Source organism: Microplitis mediator, chromosome 6 (assembly GCF_029852145.1).
Source record: "Microplitis mediator isolate UGA2020A chromosome 6, iyMicMedi2.1, whole genome shotgun sequence".
Taxonomy (NCBI): Eukaryota; Metazoa; Arthropoda; class Insecta; order Hymenoptera; family Braconidae; genus Microplitis; species Microplitis mediator.
In genome coordinates, this window is record NC_079974.1 from 15076252 (window position 1) to 15088322 (window position 12071).

The 12071-nt window shown below is 30.0% G+C and overlaps 2 protein-coding genes across 3 annotated transcripts in view; both read left to right on the plus strand.

The window, feature by feature from the left end:
• LOC130670244 (uncharacterized) lies at positions 1 to 3494 on the plus strand. The gene is made up of 5 exons (XM_057473545.1): positions 1 to 262; positions 333 to 523; positions 592 to 733; positions 816 to 937; positions 1015 to 3494. The coding sequence occupies exons 1-5, from the start codon at positions 115 to 117 to the stop codon at positions 1444 to 1446; spliced, it is 1035 nt and encodes a 344-aa protein (XP_057329528.1). The 5' UTR covers positions 1 to 114; the 3' UTR covers positions 1447 to 3494.
• The window catches only part of LOC130670243 (inositol-trisphosphate 3-kinase B), a 19282-nt gene continuing 9314 nt past the window's right edge, over positions 2104 to 12071 (plus strand). The window contains exons 1-4 of one of the 2 annotated variants that reach the window (XM_057473542.1): positions 2104 to 2244; positions 5977 to 6897; positions 7063 to 7405; positions 7566 to 7824. In XM_057473542.1, the coding sequence (XP_057329525.1) occupies positions 6537 to 6897; positions 7063 to 7405; positions 7566 to 7824 (963 nt within the window). In that variant the 5' untranslated portion in view covers positions 2104 to 2244; positions 5977 to 6536. Of the gene's footprint in view, positions 2245 to 5976; positions 6898 to 7062; positions 7406 to 7565; positions 7825 to 10674; positions 12030 to 12071 lie in introns of those variants that run through there. The other variant, XM_057473544.1, reaches the window with a different exon arrangement.

Consider the following 12071-nt stretch of genomic DNA (forward strand, 5'->3'; position numbering starts at 1 on the left):
AAAAAAAAAAAAGGTTAGCGGTAAAAAATATCCACGTGTGTAGTCGAAGAAAAAAACTACCCATTTACTAAATAATTTTACAGTTCATTATAACAATTAATTACAAACAAGAAAATGTCCGAAGATGCAGACATCAAAACTTTTGAAGAAGCTGTGAAAGAAGTAGATGATATACTAAGATGTTTCAATGGATTAACTAGAAACGCAATAGTGTCTCATATTGTAACAACATGGTTGGCTGAAAGAATCGGTTCTATGCCAGGTTTGATATTTAATATCAATTAAAAATTCTTAATGACATTCAAATTAATCTGCAAGAATAAACACTTCAGGTTCATCGAATGCCGAGCAGAATCACTTGGAAGTCGCAAATGGCGCAGGCCAAGATGAAAATAACGACGATTCCGAAGTGTTGGATGACCCCATCATGGCTTTGGAACGCATCGTCGCTAGTTTGAAATCCAAAGTACCTCGAAGTGGAATTCTTCCATCAGAAACATTCATTACATCCAATAAACAAGAGGTTTATTATCAGTTATTATTTTTTAATTTAAATATTCATAGATTGTAATGTCTGCTATTTTTCTACAGAATTCTGGACCTGATTCTGATACGACAATTCATATTGACGGCTTTCTTTACGATGAGGAAGATCTAGAAACTCTTGAAGATGACGGAGATCTTGCTCGTTATTACTGCGAGGATTGCGGCTCTAAAAAAATTAAATTTTTGAGTAATTAATATTAATATACATAAAAAAAACCAACTTACTTGTAATTAATTACAATTACTATTTATTAACTTATTTTCTTCAGACATAATATCAAATTCAATGAATCGCGAGGAATTGTTTCATATCTTCAATGATTATCTCCCAACACTTGACGGGAAGATTGTTCTCGATGTTGGCTCACGTCTTGGTGCAGTTTTATACGGCGTTAGTAACAACTTTAATTACCCATCAGCATTACGTAACTCTAATTACATAAAATTACTTGTATTGTTTGTGTTTAGGCTTACGTATTCACCGATGCTGAAAAAATAATTGGCGTGGAAATGAACAAAGAATTTTGCGATATCCAAAACCAGATTGTCAAAGAATTCAAAATGATTAAAAGAGTTGAAGTTATTAACAAAGATATCAAGAATGCTGCAGACGTACTGAAATCAGCGGACGTTGTTGTCTTGAACAATGTCTTCGAATCTTATTTACCAGAAGATAAGCAAGCGGAGATGTGGAATTTTTTAAAAGAACACATCAAGAAAGGTGCTTTCATTGTGTCCCGTCCACATATTAAAGAAATATTGGATAAATTAGATGTCAATATTAATGTCGATGAGTGGGTAAAAAAAGTAGAGGGCACCGAGGGCAGTTGCCAGACCGAAATCAAATCAGTTACAGTAGAAATACCCTTGTCAAAAATAGCTTGCTATGTAGTTCTGTAGAGTGTGCTGTCAACTGATCCCAAAAATTTTATACTACAAGTGATCCCTACAAATTGATCCCCCTGACACCTGAATCCAGTGACATTCGGTTGAAAATGATAAAGATGAAAGTTTCGGAGATGGAGATAATGAAAATCTTGATGAAACTGATTAATTAGAAGATCAGTTGTCAATTGGATCTAGTTTGTGGGATCACTTGTCTGAGATTAGTTGTCATAGAACCCTGTTTTATAGAACTATCATTTATTTCAGTATATTTTTTAGAATGAATTATTTTTATTTACCTCATTATTATGTTACTCAATTAAAGAAGCATCTGGGTGGTATTTAATATAGTTAAAAATATCATAATAGCATCAACTATAAATATACGGAAGTCGCATAATAAGAGAAACTATTATTTTAATTAGCAGTGTCTGTGTGTGTCCAGCTGAGTGAAGTTAAATAATTATAATATTAATCCGTTATATATCTATACAACTGTTATATATGTATATATAGTATGCAATAGCATGGAGTCTTTATAAGTACCTAGACTGAAACGTCGAGCCCCTTCTCTGTATCCATGAGTAGGAGAAGTCACTGGCAATATGGTCAAGTTCAAATCACGGGTTCAGTCGCCAATTGACTCACTATGGAGCTTGCACTAAGTGTTTAATAATTATCATTTTTTTATTTTTCATTCCCTCAATTACGATATATTATTTTGTTAATTAATCAGCGCTAATACTTCAGAGACTAGAGCGGTTTTAAATTGTCCCTAGTGGTTGTGATAAAACGTTACAGTCAAAGTTTTAGGTAAGAATAATTTTTCTACCTGTTCAATAAAATTTTTTAAATAATTATTGTAAGATATTGAATTAAATTCAATTAAAAAATATGTACGTAATGTTATAAGTAGAGTTGGTTTAAATTAAATAAGTTTTTTTTTATAGCCAACTGTTGGCAGTTTATAAACTCATATCACTTGTTGTTCCGGTGGTGTAATTATGTCAAATGATGATAAACTAATTAACAGTTGTAATGATAAGTACAATCGTTTAACTGGAACACTAACTAAAGCATATATAAGTAACCTTCGAATTAACATTGACCCATTTACATTTTAACATCGGCCTCCACTTCATTAAATTTATCTAAGTTTAATTTAATTTTTTATATTTCATATTAATTTTTTTATTTAAAATAATCAAAAAAATTTTAATTAACTGCTGTACAGAGAACTAGATTTTAAATTTGCCAGCTTATAATATTTAAATAAAATATTGTGTTGTAATTTTTCGTAATTTATTGGGAATGACTTCTTGGCATTAAAGAGCAAGTGCGATAATTAATCATACTGATATTTATTGTCATAAAATGTCGGAAGATGAAAAGTTTAAAAAAAAAAATAAATAAATTACAAAGTTAAGGCAAAGAAAAATTATGATCATTAATTAAAATCACACGGTAAATGTACTTGAGAAAATATTGTACGCTCATCAGCGGACTGTCATGACAATGTATATTAATTGCATTGGTGAGAAAAGACGCATGTAGATATATATTTATATATATGCCATTTAAATTGATCACATTCGCTGTTATATTGATGCACGCGGATACCACACACTCCACGTGTTTGCTCACGATTACACAATACCATGGGGCTAAATGCAAACATTGCATACTTTAATTTATATTTATTTATACTTGGCATATATATACAAATAATTTATATCTTGAGCAACATTCTTTAGTGTGAAAAATAAACAAAGTAAAAATTTACGTGGGTCTTTGTCGGAAGGTTTTGCATTTAATTATCAGTTTTATCTGAAACTGTTTAAAATAAAACTGATTATTATTTAATTTACTGAATTCCTCAAGAAAAAATGAGTTCAAAAAAATTTTATTTTGTCAATACAATCAGTTATTTAAAACTAGGATTAAAAAATAAGTGCCTTATTAATATAAATATAAAAAGAAATGCCAAAACTTGTTCAGCCAAATGCTAATTATTAGAACTTGTCAATTTTGTACTGTGTAAAAAATAAAAATTATATAAATCATTATTGTTTTTGTCATTAAATTTGAATACAGTAATCGAGTAATGGAAAATTTTAATTAATTTTTCGATAAATAACAAAAAAACAATTACCAATTTAGACTAAATATTTAAAAGTAATCAAATTTGTATGATAATTAATTTTTTTTAGTCATACATCTAATTATCAAAGCAATAAACGAATAACAAAAAATATGAATGCTCAAAGTTAATTAACTAATAACTTGTTTACATTATACGTTAAAAATATATAACGTTATCTGTATAATTACAATTACAATATTATTTTTTTATTACACCTACAAGGACAGTTGTTATAATAAAGTTCTTATATTACTATTTTTCGTAATATATAATAAATATGTTTATATATATATACATATTAAAAAAAAAAATATTGATATTGATATCGACTTCTTCATTACATATATATATATATTTTATTAACATATGTGTGAATGATAATTAATAATATTAAATAAACATTAAAATTAAATAAGGAAATATGAATAAGTGACAATAATTAATGGATTATCATTACAATTTGTCAACACATGCCCGTTATAATAATTTACAACTAATGATCATCATTTAATTTATATATTTTTTTATAAATTTATATCAAATGTATATAATTACTTTCATTTTTTTGTTAATCTTGATATCATTGAGTGAGAGTTAATATTCAGGAAAAAAAATCTGAAAAACGGTTGACACTGGGCCAATTTCAAAACTTCCCGCTTTTTTTGAGCTCGAAAACGTCATTATTGATAAACTTTTGAGCTCTTCAAGCTCAAAAAATGGCCGGACAAAAGTAGGGTACCATTTTTGATCACTTTAAGCCCAGTTTTAGATACTTAAAAAATTTAAATAAAATAATTTTTTAAATACGCAATGACATAATTAATTTTAAAAATACTTACGAAGATACTTTTATTCTGTTGCAATGGAAATTTCGTTATTTAACGTAAAGTATTTCCTGTCCAAAAATGGAACAGTAGCCACAATTGGTAGTTCTACCCTAATTTTTGTCCGACGATATCTTCAAAACAAATCAATCCATTCACGTGTAGTTTTAATCAAACTTAGAAACAAATCGGTCGAGTAATTTACGAGTTATGCAACAAAAACTTGAAAAAAATGTTTATTTTTCGTATTTTTTGTAAACTACTCGACCAATCGACTCCAAAATCTAATCAGTTTAAGTCTTGGTAAGTCCTTTCGATTGCCGCCTTCTTTTTTAAATCGATTGATTCGTTCCAAAAATACTTTACATACACACACGCAGCCGTCCACCCGGAAATGATCAGAATAGTTCCCTAGGACATCAAAACGTCTGATGAAAACTCGATTTTCGAAAATCGGAACGAAACCAATAACTTCCTTTTTAAATTTTCGAAAATTTTAAATTTTTATGGCGGAAAATTTAAAAATTGATGTATTTCTTCATTCAGGACGACTAGATATTTAAATATATTGAATAGTCAGATTATATATGTATACATAATGATGATTTAAAGTGGTCAGAGGGCATTTGAATGGTTGAAATGATAATAGAGTGATTGTAAGTACTGATATTGCTGAATAAAGATAAAAAGAAAATGATAAATGATAGTGCACAATAGCCGCTCGAGTCGACATCATTCAATCAAAACTTTCTTGTTTCATAGTGCACTAGCACACATATAATATATATGGGTACAACATATAGTAAGTATAGTATCACGGTACTCTCTGACGCACGTATGACGTCAATGAAGTTGAGAGACAAGAAGTTTAGTTAGAGCATAGAGCGTGTACGGTTGATGATGATGATATGTCTCTTTTACTGAGTAGAATAACTTTAAATACAACTAACGACTCTTCTCTTTTTACTTAAAACATATATACATATACCTAAACACTTTAAGTATATATGTACGTACATGAATATGGACATAAAAACACTTCAAAGATTGTGTTGCCGTCCCCGTTTTTTTTTTATCTGTAATTTATCATCTTTATCTAGAGTTTGTGCGATTGAATTCATGTCTTCTTGAAAATTATCGAACCAATACATTAATAATTTCATATATATATATATACATATAAGCTAAAAAAAAAAATACTTTAACAAAGAAAATTAATCAGATCAGTCATTTGAATATTAAATAATATTTGTATATATTTAAAATAATAATACAAGTGTTACTCCAGATATCAAAGACCTAAATCACTTAGTCTTGATATACATAAAAATATATATATACATATATTTATTTTTTTTAAATCTACTGTGGAATTCAGCGAATTAGTCGTAGGTAAGACTCTTGTAGGTCACACGGATTTATTGTTTATGGTATTTTTAGATTTAGATTTAGATTAAAATAATATTTATCGTAATAATAATTAGAGGATTAAGAATGAGGAAAATTTAAAATAAACGGAAATAAAAATAAATAAATTTTAAGTAAATGTTAAATAATTTAAAATAAACATGATTACAGAAGCTGACAATAATCGGTATTGCGAATAAGAAGCTTATGAAAACCAGCACATGTGAATGTACTGCATATATATATATATATATATATATATATATATATGTATCTACAAAGGGGAGAGGCGTGAAAAATCCTGTGTAGTGCGGCGCTTGATGCCGCTGTTGCTGGTTTGCTCGCAATGGCTGCCATTGCCGGCTGGTTTAACTGTCATGACAGTAGTGCTGGCTCCTTGGTCTATAAATAAAAATAAAATAATACGGCATGTGGTTACATCAAACAATACACCAGCAACTAACACCAGAGTTGAGTACACAGACAATAAAATTAAATAAAAAAAAACCAGACGTCGATTCGTAGCGAACGGTGTCCAGTGAATTTTAGTCTGTTATATATTTAAATATTAAATTCTGCTGAACATTCTGCACCTAAATTATTTAATTATCGATGATAATACATTATTTATTTATTTAATTTATCAAAAATGTAATTTAACTTGGGATTATTGTGTAGTTAAATAGTGTGTGGAATAATAATAATAAAATAGTAAGTAGAGGTATAAGAATATGAAGTCGAAAACGACCTCAAAACCTCAAAGTGACATCAGTTGTGATTTGGATCCCAGCGAAGTTAACGAGAGCTACGATGAGTTCAATACAATAATGATACCGGCATCGAGAATTATCAACAAAAGTCCGTCTAATGACGAAGGCATTGAGCCGGATTCAGATCTAAAGTCACTGCATCAAGTCGGTGGATCCTGGAGCTTGGATTCCTCATCAGTTAATGGTGATGATGATTGTTGTAGACGTGACTGTAATCCCAATAACAGCCTGTGGCAAAGGCGTAGATCGAGAGCCCAAGTCACTCGCTGCTGTAGCTCTGATAGTGCTGTTATCAGTGATGATGATCAGAATCAGAATAAAGGTAAATATATATCTGCATGTTTTAAAAAAAAGATCATTGTTGTGTAATGTAACAGTATCGTGAGTGAATTATCTTATAAGGATGAGAAAAAAAATTATTTTTTATGATTTCGTTGGTTGAGATTTTGAAAATAAAATAAAAAAATATTTTTTTCCGCTGTTTTAGGATGGGATAGCTTGATAATTGGAGATAGAGGTGAGTGTGACTCGATGACGGACGAGAAGCCACGTTACTGGCGAACACCAAGTGTAGTAGTCAGTGATTATTCGGATTACTCGTATTTGGATGAGAAATATGAGCGCAATGAGTTTGATATTGAGGGAGGCACAAGTGATACACCTAGTCAGGCGAGCAGTTGTTCTTGTTTAGATTGCGACGAAATACGTGAATTTAATGATGATTTACATTCAAATTCTGTTGACAATCATCTTCTACGAGTATGCGGTCTTAGGCGACATTCTGATTCGTGCTGTGCGTGCTTGAGTACTCACAATAATATCAATTCCCGGTAAGCTTGTACTTTATTATCTTCATTTATTATATTTTTTTTTAAATTTACTAGGAAAAAATATTTACTGTTGATATATTTATCAATAAAAGCAACTATTTTTTCATTTTGTCAACGCCAATAGTTATGTAATATATGTATTATTATTTTTATAAAACAGAATTGATATCGAAAGCCGTAGGAATTCATGTCTCGCAGTGAGCAATTCACACTTTATAAAACTGGACACTAAAACGACAAGTACTTGTGCCGGTGAACGAGGATACGATAGTAGTATCGTTAATACTGAAGAAAATAAAACGACAATTGAACTTCTAGATATCCCGCCGATACGTAAAATCTCAAACTGTTCAACAAACTCGAGTCTGAGTGGGGACGACTTTGAGGTCACCGAACTGCAACCGTTAAAGAGGCCACAGGTGAGGATCATTTTTATTCTTTTTATTTACCTCTTTTTCTTCCTCAATTCTTTTATTATTATCATCGTTATTATTTATATTATTATTATTATTATTTTTATATTTATGAATTATTATTGCGGTAATCTTCCGCTTACATCATTAAATAATTACTTGTATTGCTTACAATCCTAGTCATTGATAGACAAGTTGTATGATGCATACATCTTGCCGGTATAATTACTCAACGCAATGTTTTTAATTCAAATGTGACCTCATTATTAAAGCTAATAATTGTATCTGTTATATTTAATCATCTGACGATTATCAACATTGCTAATTAATTCATTTGATAAGAATTAAATATACGCAAATCTTTACTTATTAATAAATTTAAACATTTTACTTTAATTACAAGTTAATTGTTAATTGTTAGAGCGTATTATTGTTCACATATATTTGTGTAAATATTTCATAACCGGATTTTAATTTTTCGTATGAACGAATGAAAAGACTGACCTGTAGAAACTCCGTTGACAAGCAAAGATTCTGTGCTTTAGTTCATTTCACGTAATTTTTTCTCGTGGTTGGTATCCGTAGCAGCCTATTCTCTTAGGGTTCTGTTCGGTATATTAAGACACACCTGTGCTAATATTCCAGGTGAATCAATCACACCATTGATTATTTTATTAAAAAAAAAAACGATCTATATATTTACAACGCAATTGTAAGTCCAGTAGCTTAAATAATTATAATCTTTGGACTTCATCCAAACTTCTTTTAATTCTTTTTCCTTGGATTGACTCCAACCTGTCAACTTGCGATGCATAGTAAGTTGACCAGATCACTGCCATATTCCAATAATGACCTCACCAAAGAGATACAATTTAACGGGCGTATCCTCTTGTGGAAAATCACCTCTCATTCTGATTATGTACCCCAGGTTCTTCTTGGCTTTCCTAACTACACTACTGATGTAGATTTTTTGGTTTTATCATCTAAAATTCGTTAAGGACTAATAGGATATTACACACCAAGGGAGGAAAGTAGGACATTCCAACCCAACAGTAGAATTACTTATAGAAAACACGCGCATTGGGACTTCCTACCTTCCCCTTAGAAAAATGTTTACAATTTTTCACCATACATGCACCGAAAGTTTAAATTCCTGCTCTGTTTAGAGGGAAGAAAGTCGTTCTTTTCTCTTATGAGAAAACTAATGATACCACAAACGGAGGCAAAAACTTAAACTTCCAGGTACAGATCTGGGAAAAAATTTTATGCACACCACGGAGGAAGGCAGGACGTCTCAATCCGCGTGTTTGTCGCCTTCGCCTTCGACTCTGGTAGACAATACTTTCCTCCCTTGATGTATAATATACTATTTCACCAGATCTGTACCTGAGAGTTTAAATTTTTGTCTCTGTTTATGGGAAGAATGGCGCATGTGCTAATTTTTATAATTCGTTTTCTTATAAAAGAAAACTACGACTTTCTTTCCTATAAACAGGGCAGGAATTTAAACTTTCAGCGCAGGTATAGTGAAAAAATATATTTTGTAAATTCAGTCCATCCATGGATGGGTTGTAAATAAATAATTACGTGTCCAATGATTATATCGTATTGTTTTAATGTCTACTGACTTCTGGCAATGACTCAATTGTCTCGCTTTCACCGTCTGCAAATTTAATACTACCAACTTTAGACTGATTAATAATCAATTTATAAATAAAAACAGACAAAAGACTTGAATTTATTTATATATTTATATAAATTTAATAGCTGCATAATTATTTTCTTTTATTGTCGGTTTGTTTTATTCTTTGCAATTAAAACTGCATTGTCACTTGACGTCATACACAAATGACCAGGGTATCGCACGACCACTCGTATTACTCGTCTAAATTTAATGTTGTCTTATTATTATAATAGTAATAATATAAGTACACTACAGTATACTCTGATGTTGAGATTTGATATGATTTATCAGTACGTTGTCAAAGTAATTTTATCATCGTGTTTAACTGCTTGAAAGCACTTGTAAAATGAGAATAATTGTAACCTGATATCTAAAGAGGACTTATTACATCAGACATTGTCAGTTTGTCAACGTACGAATATTTAATCAAAGCAACAAATAAAATAATAAGATTAATATTACATAATATATACAACCCAAGACATAGAAAAATAATTTGTCTTAAAAGCATTATAATTTTTTTAGCTAATGAGCAATTTATATGTCAAGAGTTTCGTAGTTTCTGTAGTAAAACATGACAATGTCAAGTAGAAGAAAATTAAAAAAAATATATACATGTATACTTTGTATACAGATCACTTGATAACTGGAAACAGACTTTTAAACAAGAAAATAGATGTTATAGAAACGTGAATCGCATTGCTGATGCTGAAGCATTGAAACAAATGTTGAACGAGTTTTTTTTTATGTACATTTTGATGTAATGACCAAATACCTAAGACGTTGGATAGTCAGCAGCCAGTGAACATAGTTTATTGGTCAGTTAGCTAGTAACTTTAGTAGTCAGTAAGTCAGTAAGTCAGTTAGTCAGTTAGTAAGTTAGTCGTGAGCATCGATTTATCCCCGCCGTAGTTCTGGTGTATTTACAACTGACAATCTCCAAGTCGTCGTAATAACTGTGGTGGGCCCCACGCCCACACCAGTCACTTAAAAATCTTAAAGTATAGTCTTGTTTAGGATATTGAAGTAGCAACATCCGTTTTTTTTTTAAATATTTAAAATATAATATATTATTTATTATGTTAATTTATTACATTTTATTTTATTTACACAAATACTTAAGTTAATTAACGACAACAACAATAGCCATTGTTATTATTAGATATATGTATATATGTATATATACGTGTTATTTAAATGATAATTAATTAATTATGGATGTGAATCATCTAAAAAAGGAAGTGCGGGTGTGATATAATTGATCTGCATTTGCGTATAACTTTTTGTAAAATGAAAAATTTTAATGAGCGCACGTCATTCATTACACGTTAAAATGAATGGTATAAAAATATAACGAAATTTAAAGCGAGAATATAAATAATTGAATTGAATTTTCTTAAATTTAAATAGAAAAGTTATATTTGTATAGAGATAAATTTGTTTAATTTAGTAACAACGTGTGGGGTAGAGAAGCGAATAGAAGTAGAGGATGAAACAAGTGGGGAAATTGAAATCTATAATAAGGTTTTAGTAATTTAATATAACACGGTGGCCCTCAAACGTTCAGTGTGAGTAATAATCCAGATGTGTTAACGTAATGTTTTATTATGAGAGGACAGTAGTCATGTGGTGAGATAACAAAATGTCGATAGAAGTGACGTGATTCTTAGTAACGGATGTTATGTGTATACTATAACTATTGATGGTATCCGTTTATGACAAATACAATACACGATTGTTGTTTTATTTTATCGGCAACTCTCTTTTTACGTTTTATGTTTCAATGAAATTGTGATAAAAAGTAGAAAGTTATATTTATTTTTTAATTGAAACGAAGACAATACAAATGAATAATGCCCGAAGGTAAAAAATAATGATTCATATTAACTATAAATTGTCTTGTTGATCTTTGAATAGTGAGTCAAAGCCGATACGTTTCTGATAACAAATAATTTATATGAATTGGCGATAATAAATTAATGACATCAAATAAATACTCACTAATTACTTGATTAATTAATAAAATAAAATAAAATTTTGTGAATCCCAGATTTCGAAAAACTATCTAATTATCGGTATCGATAATTAGTAATTAATTGATTGGATTTTTTTTTAAAACTTATCGAATATGGATAAGACTGACAATAAAATGGGCGACGAAAAAACTCCGAGGTCTTCACGGTCATCAAGTCAATCACTAACGACTTCTCCGAGTTTAAATCTAATGGAGCAACTGCTGTTAGCTAAAATGGAAATAATTAGTTTGACTGATCATGCTGATAATAACATTAACATTCACAATAGTAATAGTAATGTAAATGTAAATTCAAATAGTGCGGTATCAAAGAAGAAATCGTTAATGGTACGGGCTAATTCATTGGACAGTCAAACTAGTGCAAGTACATTATACTCAACATCGTCTGCGGATTCGCCTAATAGTAATCGTTACTGCAAATGTGATGATTGTTTACTTGGTATTGTCGACAAACATAAACGACTTATGCCTACTTCACTTAATCGTAAAAAGGTAATACCAATAAATAAATAAATAATAATAATAATTTGGCGA

Bases quoted from the DNA above. Each gene is read 5' to 3' on its own strand.
- LOC130670244 (XM_057473545.1), top strand. From the start codon at position 115: ATGTCCGAAGATGCAGACATCAAAACTTTTGAAGAAGCTGTGAAAGAA. The intron at 263-332 runs GTTTGATATTTA...TAAACACTTCAG, and splicing joins AAGAATCGGTTCTATGCCAG to GTTCATCGAATGCCGAGCAG. The intron at 938-1,014 runs GTTAGTAACAAC...GTTTGTGTTTAG, and splicing joins TTGGTGCAGTTTTATACGGC to GCTTACGTATTCACCGATGC.